This window comes from Musa acuminata, chromosome BXJ3-4, assembly GCF_036884655.1.
Source record: "Musa acuminata AAA Group cultivar baxijiao chromosome BXJ3-4, Cavendish_Baxijiao_AAA, whole genome shotgun sequence".
In the NCBI taxonomy this organism is placed as follows: Eukaryota; Viridiplantae; Streptophyta; class Magnoliopsida; order Zingiberales; family Musaceae; genus Musa; species Musa acuminata.
Window position 1 is genome coordinate 47241019 of NC_088352.1, and position 13024 is coordinate 47254042.

General features: G+C 40.1%; 4 protein-coding genes across 5 annotated transcripts; 2 read left to right on the plus strand and 2 right to left on the minus strand.

Moving 5' to 3' along the window:
• Nucleotides 1-208: 208 nt before the first annotated feature.
• On the plus strand, nucleotides 209-1180 carry LOC135634918 (uncharacterized). The gene is made up of 3 exons (XM_065145663.1): nucleotides 209-380; nucleotides 449-654; nucleotides 741-1180. Exons 1-3 carry the CDS (start codon nucleotides 291-293, stop codon nucleotides 1003-1005), a joined length of 561 nt encoding a protein of 186 aa, XP_065001735.1. The 5' UTR covers nucleotides 209-290; the 3' UTR covers nucleotides 1006-1180.
• Nucleotides 1181-1695: 515 nt separating this feature from the next.
• Nucleotides 1696-5694, minus strand: LOC135634911 (microtubule-associated protein RP/EB family member 1C-like). 2 transcript variants are annotated; one of them, XM_065145646.1, is made up of 7 exons: nucleotides 5479-5694; nucleotides 5207-5362; nucleotides 3233-3339; nucleotides 2678-2888; nucleotides 2482-2595; nucleotides 2076-2373; nucleotides 1696-1974 (listed from the first exon to the last, which is right to left on the minus strand). In XM_065145646.1, the coding sequence occupies exons 1-6, from the start codon at nucleotides 5584-5586 to the stop codon at nucleotides 2095-2097; spliced, it is 975 nt and encodes a 324-aa protein (XP_065001718.1). In that variant the 5' UTR covers nucleotides 5587-5694; the 3' UTR covers nucleotides 1696-1974; nucleotides 2076-2094. The 2 variants fall into 2 exon arrangements, with proteins under 2 accessions (XP_065001718.1, XP_065001717.1); XM_065145645.1 differs by having other exon boundaries at nucleotides 1697-1978.
• Nucleotides 5695-6789: 1095 nt separating this feature from the next.
• On the minus strand, nucleotides 6790-9998 carry LOC135637358 (uncharacterized). The gene is made up of 2 exons (XM_065150063.1): nucleotides 9624-9998; nucleotides 6790-7305 (listed from the first exon to the last, which is right to left on the minus strand). Exons 1-2 carry the CDS (start codon nucleotides 9862-9864, stop codon nucleotides 6992-6994), a joined length of 555 nt encoding a protein of 184 aa, XP_065006135.1. The 5' UTR covers nucleotides 9865-9998; the 3' UTR covers nucleotides 6790-6991.
• Nucleotides 9999-10946: 948 nt separating this feature from the next.
• On the plus strand, nucleotides 10947-12642 carry LOC135635199 (low-temperature-induced 65 kDa protein-like). Its single transcript, XM_065146119.1, has 5 exons — nucleotides 10947-11198; nucleotides 11270-11482; nucleotides 11538-11651; nucleotides 11730-12233; nucleotides 12316-12642. Exons 1-5 carry the CDS (start codon nucleotides 11126-11128, stop codon nucleotides 12393-12395), a joined length of 984 nt encoding a protein of 327 aa, XP_065002191.1. The 5' UTR covers nucleotides 10947-11125; the 3' UTR covers nucleotides 12396-12642.
• The last annotated feature ends 382 nt before the right edge of the window (nucleotides 12643-13024 follow it).

Below are 13024 nucleotides of genomic sequence, written 5' to 3' on the forward strand. Positions count from 1 at the left end.
CATTGGGTGATCCGAGGCGAGATCAGACGATCGGTGGCATGGATACAAAGTGCCCGAGTAGCGAAGTTTTATCAAAGAAAACCGGTGGGTTCACAACTTTCTTAGACCAGCGGTAAATAACGACAGCAACAACCCCGATGATAACAGTAACAAAACTCCAAACATCGGGGTCTCTGCCAGTGCTCGGGCCACTTCTAATTGATCTTTAGTACCTCCCCCAACCCCACCGACGCCCATAGAAGACACTAGAAGGCTAGAGGGGGAGAGAGAGAGACCATCGACCCCGTACCATGGCGTCTAAGCTGGTCCTCATCCTCGTCTTCGTGGTCGACCTGATAGCCTTCGGCCTTGCGGTCGCCGCCGAGCAGCGCCGCAGCAAGGTGAGCCCGTGATCTCGTCCCCGTCTCCCCCTGAACCCGATCTGAGTTGATTTGGCCTGATGTTTCAGGCTACGGTCGTTCCCGACTCGGAGAAAACCTACAACCACTGCGTCTACGACTCCGACATCGCCACCGGCTACGGCGTCGGCGCCTTCCTCTTCCTCCTCCTAAGCCAGGCCATCCTCATGGCCGTTAGCAAGTGCTTCTGCTGCGGCCGCTCTCTCGGCCCCGGCGGCCCCCGCGCCTGCGCCCTCCTCCTATTCCTCTTCTCCTGGTACATACGCATCTCCTCCTGCAATTATCTCCAATGAGCTCAAGTTTTTGTTCTTTGATCTGGATCTGCGGCGGTGGATGTTGCAGGCTGACGTTTCTCATAGCGGAGGCGTGCTTGCTCGCCGGGTCGGTGCGTAACGCGCACCACACCCGCTACCGGAACATGTTCTTCGACGGCAACTTGTCGTGCGAGACGGTGCGCAAGGGCGTCTTCGCCGCCGGTGCCGCCTTCGTCCTCTTCACCGCCGTCCTTTCCGAATTGTACTACGTGTACTACGCAAAGGCGGCCCGCAGCTCCGGCGCGCCTCCCTACGGCGAAGCTCCCGCCGTGGGCATGAGCTCATACCGCTAGATCTGCTCCGATCCGCTCCTCTTTCTACACTCTGTTCAGTGTTTATTGTTTAGGCCGGTCAGAGACTTGGATTTGGTGTTTGCAGTAGCTTCTTTGGTTCCATGATTTTAGTGGCCACACCACATTGTGGGTTCTTGTTATTACACGATGGCGATGTGATCCTTGATTTCTTCTCCTTCCTTGTTGTTCGGTCGATGCTCCAAGCCTAATTGCATGATATGCTGCTTGAAATGTGACTTCTTGATGGCCATTTGCGGACAGTGGCTGAGGACAAAGGTGGAAGAAACTGTGCAGTAAATGATCAATGAGTGGTAGTACTTCATGAAGAAGTCTTCTGTGGTAGCATCAGATTCTTCCTCGACACGCAAAGCTATCCTGTTGGAGCATTTTGGTGTTTCATTTCAATATTCAGTGTCCTATGTATTGCATTTAGGTGAAATTGCTTTGCTGGTTGCGTCTATAACTCTTAAGAAAATTTCATATATTAATATAGTGATCCTAATGGATGCATATGCTCGTGATTTGTTAGAACTAATTATTTTTAAAAAATGTGAATAGAAAATTAAACAGATTTGAGAAAACATTAAACGGATAATATACACAAAAGAATAAATAAAAAGTTTGAAAAAGATCCAAAGGTGCGTGAACATAATCTTTATAGGAATGGGTAATTCATTAATTCCTTTCCTAGTTGATCCAATCCAAAGTATTTGAATGCCCAAAATTATGAAAGCACGATAGCTAAAAATTTATCCAGACATTATCCGAAGAAAACATGAAACAGCATGATAAAGCGAGTACATATACTTGAAGGTTCCATCCTAATCCATGAGGCCTTAACTCACGACAAGTCTCCTAAATCATCGAGGCTTGTAGTTTGATGTATACAGATTAATTTGGCACCGAGTTTCACATCAGGGTAACATATAAAATTCCAATTCAGTGGCAACATTCCGTCGTACTGAAGACCTGACTGGAAAAAAAGAATTAAATTGTTAGGGAAACAAATAACTTAAAATGAAGCACATAAGAGAACTAAACAACAGCTTGCAAGAGAGCTATTTAAGCACCTGACTCAACTCAAAGTTTTCAGAAATTTGTTAGCGGTGAACCACAGCAGTGCACATCTGAGATGTCGGAAAGCCTCTGTCTTGGGGACAAGGTCGAATTGGCTGCCATGTCGAACTCGAGGGTACAGATATCCTTTCTCTTCTGTGTTTCCTGTTTTGGTTTTTCTTCAGATGTCTCCAGGATTGGGCTGAGTGGTGGTGATCCACTCTGTTGCTGCGCTATCATGGCTTGTGCTTCTGCCACAACAGATGAGCTATCATCTGTAGCATACAGGATCTTCTGAATGGCACCAACAATCTGCATAAGAGTGACGTATTACGCAATCAAAATATTTCTTCACCCAAGTTCCTTCGTTGATTAGCATATCCCCTTCTTAATATAGCAAAAAAGAGAAGTTTGACTCACAGGTAGATGCTCAATCTCAGGGTTCTGGCACAAGATCTCGATGTCCCTCAGTTTACCAAAGTAGAAATCCCTTTCTTTTTCAAGACTATCCACAAAAAGCTTCAGCTCTGTGATCTGCGTTTTGCCTCAGAGGTTTAAGCTTAGTTCCTTGGCAAATTATCCTGGAAAACAAAGTTTCATCATCAAGCAAGCTTACCTTTTCATCATATGCTTGAGATACAGAGGTATCAGGTCTTGTGGCTTTATGTGATGCATTTCCAGCATGCCCATCATTCTTTTTTGTGGTATGTGAAGCTTGAGTTTTAAGGACAGCAGACGAAGATCTGACTGATGTTTGAGAGGGTGCTGCCCTCTTATTCGCTTCTTTTCCACCTTTACAAGAATCTCTTCTCTCCAGAGCGTTATAACTGGAAAAGAATATCACAGAAGATAGATATTCACAAAGTTATCTTCCAACAATGAAAGCAAAAATGATAATTGATCTTGCAGGCGGAGGAATAACAGTGTCAAATGTTCAATTGATTGTATGAAAACATATTTTTCAATGAACAAAGAGAGATTATATTAACCAAGAACCTGATGTCCGTACTATCCAAGAAAACAATGATATCCATATATTTTACATTCATCAATAGAAATTTAAATTGTTGCTTTGCTTATTGCACATTAATATTCTAAAGACAACTTTTTTTTTAATAAAATAAAGTGTTATAAAACTGAGTAAGAAAGCAGAAAAAAGAGCAAAAGTTACTTGTTCAAGACACCGCCATTAACAGAATCACAGTATCTCTTCATCCACTGCATGAACTCCAAATTATCCAGGGGCCTTCCTTTCACAAGTTTGTTGACTTCAATGTGCTGACAATAGAAAGATAAAAAAATAACACATTCATGAGAATTCCAAAAAAGAATAGTTAATTATTGCCGAGAATGACCTTTCATCAATACATCTGTTCTAACCAATTATGCCAAGGAACTCTCTTTGTTGACTTGTGATTCCAAGAAGCTAGGCAGAATAATTCATAATTTCTCGTCCAACGCATTCAGCAAAACACGATGACAATTCTATAAAAATAATTTGTTAATTGCATATGACCAGTATCTTAGAATTCTTTAATGATATACAAAATATCATATACGTGTAGTGTGCATTATCAAATCCTCAATCTTGTCAGTAAGATATAGACTATCATAGAAGCATAGTCCAGGGAAAGTAATTCACCATTTGCTAAATTTCTAGATAGAATAGAGAGATTCAAGAATTTCAATTGAGTGAAACCTAAAAAAGTATGCATGCATCAAATGGCAGATTCATTCGGAAAGGCTTAAAATTTTAATCCATGTAATGGAATTACACAAAACTTAACTCTATGCATCTCATATTTCTATCATTAGATTTTTAATCATTTATAGAAACGACGAGAAAATAGAAAAACACTACCAAAAACTCATTCGATATGAAATATTGGTTAGACCATCCATGCATATTATGGGCCCAGCATGACAGGTAGTACATATGGCATCAACCAACATTCCCACCTGCTAATCTCCTTCCATGTACTGAATCACAGATATAGTCATATGGCCAGCAGTACAACTCTAGTTCCATGTATGTGTTGAAATGAAATGCTCATTCACAGATATATTTTTAAGACCACCATCATTTGATACAGAAAATAGGCAAATAAATATTGTGTCCAGGTTTGATTTGACAGAGGTCGTGATTTTTTCAGGGGCAAACGAAGGCATACAGTATGTTTTAAGAGTCTATATGTAATCTTAAATTGGTCGGCTAGAATCCTGAATAATATGGCAGTCAAATCAACAGTATTTCTTACATGTTAAACAAACTACAAGATCGTTTATATGGTTGCCTAAAGTGTTCTAGTCCACGGACAAACCATCACTACATTGTATTGCCATCTTCAGAACTCGTAATAGCATGCATAAGCAGACAGCCAGACACTATGATTGACAAGTTAAAAACAGTGCAAGGAAGCAAATCTTTGCAAAATTGCTTTCGATTTACTAATTTCAGGGAAAAATAGTCATTTCGAACAAATAATTCCTGAATATGTGTCCATGGAAAACAAATACCTATTGGATTTACCAATTTGAATAGCAAAAGATGTGAGAAAATAGATTTTGCTTTGATTAATTTTGCAAAAATCAATCATGATCATGTTTATTAAAACATGTATTATAGAGGAATCAACACGAATGAAAAGGCTTTTACACCTATGGTCATTCATTTCTCAAACTGGCCAGTCTTGGAAATCTTCAACACAGGTTCCATGAATTTCAAATGTGATGTAGAAAAGGTTTCCGTCAGTTACAGAAAATCACAAGCATCAAAAGATTGACATGATCGCAATAATCAGCATATTCAAAATGAAAAACCACCCTTAATCATCAAAGAAGAGGGACCAAAAAAGCATCTTAGTGCAAATGCAAGACATTGATATGTGAAAACGTCACAATATTTGCAACCACATCAACATATATATAGCCACACAAGACACAAATCTTAAAAGTTTTGTTAGTCCCTTTGACAGATTTCTCAAGAAGCTTTGAGATTCCTACATATCAAGCCCTAATGGCTGATAAATCAAGAAAACACTACACAAAAATGAAATCCTTTTATTGCACGCATTAAAATTCGCCATTCAGCTCAAAGAAAAGGAAAAGGAACAGGGAGAAAACAAAAGACAGATGAAGGGTAGACCTTGGTGATCTTGAGTTTGTTGAAGACATCCTGAAGGACCTTGTAATTCTGGATCATCTCGTACTCGCTCTTGGCATCAAAGTTGACTTTGTGCATCGGCACGATCCCTGAGTGGACGGCGTCCATCAGCTGACACTGCACCGCCCCCGACGCTGCCTGGGAGCCCCCAATTCGCCCAGAGCCGGACCCATCGATGCCCAACACAAAACGATTCATTAAGACGCCGTCTCAGCCGATCTAAATAAACAACAAAGGATCGACAAATGACTCACCTCTTCGACCTTCGAGAGATTGAGTTGTAGGGTGGAGTTGATCCACGCCAGGATCTCGTTCCGACCGACGAAGTAAGCCGCATCCATCATCCCTATGTTGGTCGCCATTGCTACGCCAATCGATCGACGGGTTTCTCTCCGGCTCTCCCACTCTCTCGCTTAGGGTTTCGTGTAGGCGAATGGAAAGAAGCGCAGGCCGAGAGAGAGGGAGCGGGATTTTTGTGAATTTGAAACGAGCGATACCGACGACGGCCTTCCTCATATGCAAATGACGTTTCTCTTATTCCGAAACTGACCCTCAGAGGCAAGGATCGGACGGTTGAGAGAGCATGTCAGGCAGAGCCAGTGATGGTAAACTTAACATTTCAGGTTTCGATAAGGGCATTTTGGTAGCTTTGAATCTATTTAGAACGGTTAAAATTTCGCTTTACAACTGGCACTGTTTAAATTAATTTTGTCGATAAAGATCTTAAGAATTAGGTCTAAAGGTTCTTTTTTTTTCATCAAAATAACTTTTAATTAATTATTTGATCTCTTTTTTGTTATTTTATTATTTTACAAAATAAATATCAACTTTACAAAAAATAACCAAAATAAATATCTCTTTTACAGTTTTATCGTCTCCTATGTCCTCTCTTGATTAATTATTCATATCGGATGAATTTTTTTAATTTTTTAATTGACTATTTAACTTATTTTATATTTTTTATCAGAGAATTATTTTTTTATATTTGTACGTTTTCAACCATCTACATCAATGACACTAATAAATGAACTTCGTTACATTTGTTTGAATCAACCTAAAAACATATCTTAAAAATATCTAAAATAATCAAAAAAAAAAAAAAATAGATTTACTCAATTACTATTGAGTAGTTTTTGTTCTCTTATGGCGAAAGATGCAATCGATGATAAGGAGTCTGAGGATATGATAACATGTATTCCTCCATCACAAAGTGATTTATTAATCAAAATGAATTTTTTCCATTAGTTAAGGATCTATGTTACAATATGGCATGCGTCCTCTTGTTTGTAGAACAAGATATGTATGTGAACAAGATATGTATGTATGACCTATCAAACACATTCAACTTAATGTTAGGGGTGTTCATTTTCAATAAAACTTGATGTTGCTACATGATGGATTTTCGAATTGCCCTCTACCATTTGCAACACATAATCCTGTTTAATCATTTCCCTCCTGTGCCTATCCAACACCAGACCAAAAAGTCTTAAGAAGATATGGGAGCAGCAAAATCCATTGATCTTGCAGTAATTTGTCAGAGCTACAACCATATCACACACAAAGACTCAAATATCAGCAGTAGGCATTGCAATTACATGAAAAGGATGACAAGTACTGCTAACTCCTTCCAACAAAATATACACAGTACACTTGGGAGATAGCTAAAGGCAAAGATAATGTTGATTTACAGACATAAATGGCCTTCCCAAACTTCAAAAAGATTACTGAAACAAGTTCATCTCCTTGTTGGAGGAATACACTCGAAACTCAGATGAACTTTTCGATAGATGTGATCAAAGTACTTTCTGGCACCGCCCCAATTACAGCATCTTTCTTCTCACCATTCTTGAAGATCATCATAGTGGGGATGCTTCGAATCCCATATTGAGAGGCTATGTCCGGGTTTTCATCAGTGTTGAGCTTGTAGCACTTCAGCTTTCCTTCGTAAACCTTCGACAATTTGATAACAAGTGGCTCAATCATTCGACATGGCCCACACCATGGGGCCCAAAAGTCAACTAGAACTGGGATATCCGAGTCCAGGACGAGCGACTGCCATGTCGCCTTACCCACTTCTGGAACTGTAATATGAATAAAAAGTGCCTGGTAAAAGATGGAGCTAACAAACCTGGTAAAAGATGGAACAACATGGTACATCCACTTGGGCATATAAAACTCCACAATACTCGGACACAACAATTTTTTTAATGGTAGAGGCAGATCATTAACCTTATTACCATGTGCAACAAAAAGATTATGAAAGAAGAAGCCTCGTTCTAAATTCATAGCAAAGAATATTACCATGTTTATATTCAGGACTCATGCCAGAATATTGTCATGACACTATAGATCACTCATGGAGGTCAATTGAACTTGCAGAAAGAGAAATCAAATGCCTACTAAATTAGACATGCATACACATCAATTTAGATTGTAAGTGGTTCCCTTGAAACTCAACTCAAACAAATGCCTAAACCCTTTAGACGATAGAGCAATGTTCAACAATTAGATTACAGATCAGCAGATCAAGATTTGGATGCATGATGTTCTTTAGAAGTCTATAATTCACAAGCAAGATAAAAGATTTCTATATGCCTTTACGAACATGATCTTATATATTCACAATCAAACCTATCACTCTTGCAGAATCTATCATTTACAAACAACTTTACAATAGTATATACCTCAGGGACATCATTACAATGAACTATCTTTCGTATAATAGTTAAATATATAATAGGTATTACTTGATGTGACTCCTGCATAATATATCCACGATATAACCTATTTGTCGTAGAATTTTCCAAATGTAATGTCTATCTACAACTACATTGCTAAAAATGCTCAAGGTTAAATTTCTTAGAAGTGTCTTCATTTATTTCCATATACCATCATAACCCCTCTTACTTTCCATGTGGGCCTAATGAGGATGACGCTAATTGATGAAAGACAAACACATGGAAATTTAAGAATGTAGGGAAAGATAGAGAGGGAGAGAGAGGGAAAGCAAAAGATAGTAATGAGTAGCGATAATGAAGATAGATAAAAGAGCAAGGGAGAGAAGATAGTACTGAACTCCTTTAATTCCTTAGCATCATCGGTAAGGATTGCAGCTTACATCATTCTAGGATGAGAATCAAACTTGTCAAACTTGCTTTGGATAAAACTATATCAATCATTTCTTCTTTCCTTTTTTGGAAATGACATATTTCCATACTTATTTTGACAAATAATATTTCTTCATGGGTAACCTTCCACAAATATTTCTGAGATTCCAGGTATTCTAGGGCTTTTCTCACATCAATTGCCAACTTATGGCCATCGAGATTCATGGATATTTCAGATTAATAGGTAGGAGTAGAGCTTGCCTCTCTTTTTGTCCTCTTAAAACAACCCAAAATGATTTAAGTTTTTCTATCCAGAATCATCTTAGATCTAATTCCCATTACTTTAGCAGGAATCGCGTATTCAGAATACAGAAATGGCAATCGGTGGGACTTTTGATAGAGTAATATCATTCTCTTTTTTTATTGACCTCCTGCAGGGAGGTCAAATACAAGTTACAATTCAACTTTTTGGTTTTGTTAAATTATTTTATTATAATTTGTATCAAATAAAACAAAATACACACTGTATGATCTGAACCTATGACATAGGGTTTGGAAGTTCCACATGCTACCAAACTCTAAGAGCACTTTCTTATGCTTATGACAAGGGATAAGATAGTCATATAAAAAAATGAACTTTTTTATCCCAATGCATCTTTCATAGAGTGGAATCCTTGATCAAACATGGAATCTCCAATCAAGTGAAAGATTTATCTCACATTTTTCTCGTGGAATCTCCAATCAAACCTGATTTATCTCCTCCTTTTTTTTAGTTTGTCTTTCTTTTCTCATCTTTTTGGACGATCTAGGTAAGTAAGTAATCTAGAATATAAAAAATATTATCATATGCCAACTTATGATGTTTACAGAGAAACCTTTTCTAAAACTGGTTCCAAAAATAAGTTCAAAGAAAATAGCTCCTGCATCTAGAATAAACGGAAGCTATGAACTAAAGAAACCTAAATCTCGACCTTCATATGACATTGGGGCATCAAAGTAGATAACAAGAATCGCTCCTGGAGGGCAGAGACATGTGAATCCGATCACGTTATGTTTCGATTGCTACAACCCACAACAACAATGCTGCCATACCCTCACTTCCAAGTTCCAAGCTCGTTAATTTGATCATTCGATACACATAGATTTAGTTTCATCATCTTCAGCAAAGACAAAAGCCAAAGATTAGTTTCACCCTAATCCAACCAAAGAAACCCACTCCCACCTCAAGTGAACCCTAGGCAAGGCATACGCACATGAAACACACGAAACGAACAAGAAGGAGAAGGCCATACGCTGAACCGCCGTGTCCTGCGCTTCGCAGACCACGGCTCCACTCCCGACGGCCCTCGGTCGGGCCGGCGCGGCCGCCCTGGCCCTCGAGGGAAGCGGAGAGCACCTTAGGCCGCTAAACCGGGGGAGGAGGAGCCCCGACCGACGAGAGGTGCGAGGAGAACGAGCGGAGGCCAAGGCAACGCCGCGGGAAGGGCAAAGGACCGCCAGCGGCTCGAGAATGACGGCGGCGGCGGCGGCCATAGTAGATGAAAGCAGAGTGGGTTGGAGGGAGAAGGAAGAGGATGTATCTGAGAGAGAAAGGGAGAGGCGGAGGGGATGCGATATAAGATGTGGAGGAGATTCGGAGAGGGCGGGAGACAGTGAGATCACACAAAATGGTGGTGCTAAGGTCATACGAAACGGATATGAGTGGATGTGCCCATCCACTAAATAACATATAACCAAATTGTGTCTACGGTTAAACGCTACGCTATATAATAAAAATTATTTATTTTTATTTTCAGTATCCCTTAAAACCCTAAAAATTAGAAATCCAAATAATATTCATCAAATTAGAATTTTTTTAATATGATATTTTAATTTAAATAATTAGTATTAAAATATTTTTTATATTTTTAAAATTCTACTGCTAATAATAGGACGTCATATGAAGAATTATGTGGTAAAGAATTTATTTTTATTATTTATTTTTTTCAAAATATAGTTATCGGAACCAAATCGATCGAATATAATTTAAATATAAAAAATAAAAATTATATGTATAAGCAATTGAAAACACTAGAATTAGAAAGAAAAAAGAAGACATAAATGAAAACAAAGATAATTTTGGTGGTCGTAGAAACTTGTCCATGCATTTGGAGGAGCTTTTCTGCAGCCACAGAATAAACAAAGATAATTTTGGAAGTGACACTGACTTTGAAGGAACAGAACAGTGAAGCCTTTTTCACTGTCTGTTTTCATGTTTAAGCTCCTCTGAGTTGAACTCGAACATTTCTATCGAGTCTTCTATGGAAGGCATAATACCCCCTTCGATATTTAAGTTAATAACTATTTAAATATAATAATAAATATTTTTATTAATTTAAATAAAAATTATAAGGAGAGAAATTCTTAATTATGATAGCGTATTATTGGTCAGAAAGGATATTTCTCCATAGTTCTTAGCTGCTTCAATTTTAATTTTAATTTTCAGAAAATGATAATTCGATCGAAGTGGGAGAAATAAATATTAAATTTACATTTCAATTTATTTTACTATCAATGCTTATCCATTCGGTCGAATTATTCCGACGAATGAATCTATGACAGTTCGAGCCGGTACGAAACCTCCGACACGCGCCACGTCTTCGGAGCGATACCAACTACGCCACTCTTCCTCCACGTGTCCCCCTAGGTGGCATAAGAACACGAGCAACTCTATCCTCATCCCCATGCTTTGCTCCTCCATTTATACCTCTCTGCCTCGATTCCAATCTCTTTCATCGGAATCTCTTTCCTAGCAATGAACGTTGAGGTGGCACCTGTGCACGGGCACGCGCGCGAACTGGAGCCGGAACGACGTGGTCTGCATGCAGGTACGGTCGATGTCCATGGCGTTCAATAGTGATCTGGTGCTGTTTCTCCTGTTTAATCAGACTGCACGCAGCCATGGAAGGCGAAGAGGAGCACCATGGGAAGAAGCCGGTGTTTGAGAAGGTAAAGGAAAAGGTAAAGAAGATCAAGGACACCATCAGCAAAAAGAAGCATGGCCATGGCGACGACAACCATGACGACCACCGCGACGTGAGCGAAGAAGAGGAAGGCTACGAAGAGGATGACGAAGAAAGACTCGACGACCCTGCGGTCCACGGCGCCACTGGTACGCCTTCTGTCTCACCTGCTCACGGCTCGTAGTTGACGAACAGGAATCGCAGGCCATGCCGGTGGCGAGAAGGCGAGAGATATCGAGAAGGCGCCTCTGAAAGACTACGTCAGGAGCTTGGAAGAGGATCCTGCTGCTCCGATGTCGGACACTTCAGCCCAAAGAGGTAAAAGCATGCAGTAGGAGACTGAATTTAGCTGGATCATTCTCGTTCCTCGAGTTACATGCAGCTGTTGTGCGGCAGGTAGGGAGGACATAGGGACGTCGCCCGTGATCCAGGCCTTCGAGGCCATGACCGTGACCGACCAGCCGCCGGTGAAGAACGAAGTATGTGGAGTCCACAATATATCGGAAGAAGAGAAGCCGCCGAGCGGCACCGATAAGATCACAACAACTGCGAAGGCCCCATACGAGGCGGTGGCTGAGGCGGGGGCGGGTGTGCTAGAGAAGGTGCAGCAGGGGGACAGCGCAACAGAGGGTGGCAGTGTCCGTGTTGGCTCCGGAGTCCGAGTGAAGCTGGCGGAGAAGCTGAAACCTGGAGAGGAGGACAAGGCACTGTGCGAGGTGATATCGGATGCGATACGGAAGAGGAGGGAGGGGGCAGAGGAGGCGGCGGCGGCAGTGACGGATTCCAACGCGAAGAGTGGAAAGTTGGGTATGATGGGGCGGCTCAGAGGTGCCGTCACATCTTGGGTTGGCGGACGACGGGAGTCTCATGCCTCGCCGTCGATCGAGCACCAGAGAAAAGGTAAGTACACAATAAAGATGGAAATCACGAGATGCATACCAATCTTCAGGTCTTATTACTGCTCTTCCTGTTGGTGTGACAGAGACGGAAGGTGATCGACCACAGGAGGAGATCCATGAGCAGGAGTTGGAGGAGACGGAGCAGAGGCTGTCGGCGTGCTAATGTCGCATACTTTCTCATTTACTACGCTGGGGCGTGGGAGGTGTTCGTCGCGCGCGCTCTCTCCCTCTCTCCCTCTCTCCCTCTCTCTCTCTCTCTCTCTGTCTGTGGTAATACGTGTGGCTTGTGTTTTTTGGGTCGTCGTTCTGCTCTGTTGCTGCACCGGTTGCAGACTTCGTTGTGTAATAGTAGGCCAAATTGGGCTCATAACATGAGAAGCAAACCAGATGGGTCATTACACAGTCGAAAATTCTTGCAAAAACGAGAAATTTTAAAATTAAAAATGTATATTAAACGTGAAAATTTAGAATCTTTAAGATATCGGAATTTTTATTTTTTTATCTTATATTTTTGTAATTGATTGTGTAATATTTTGTATATATAATGATATAAATTGAGGACTTTGATTTTATTTATTTGTAGAGGTAAAATGAGGATTTCTTTATTTGGGGTAAATATTTTTAAGATAAAATTTTATGTGACTACAAAAAGAAATTTAAATCTATGTTATTTATTTGTTTTGATCAATCGTAAAAATTATCAGAGTTTTGAATGTTTTTATATGAAAAATTAGTTTGATGAATATATTTTTTAAAAATTTGGTGTTTAATAAAAAATATTTTTATATTTTT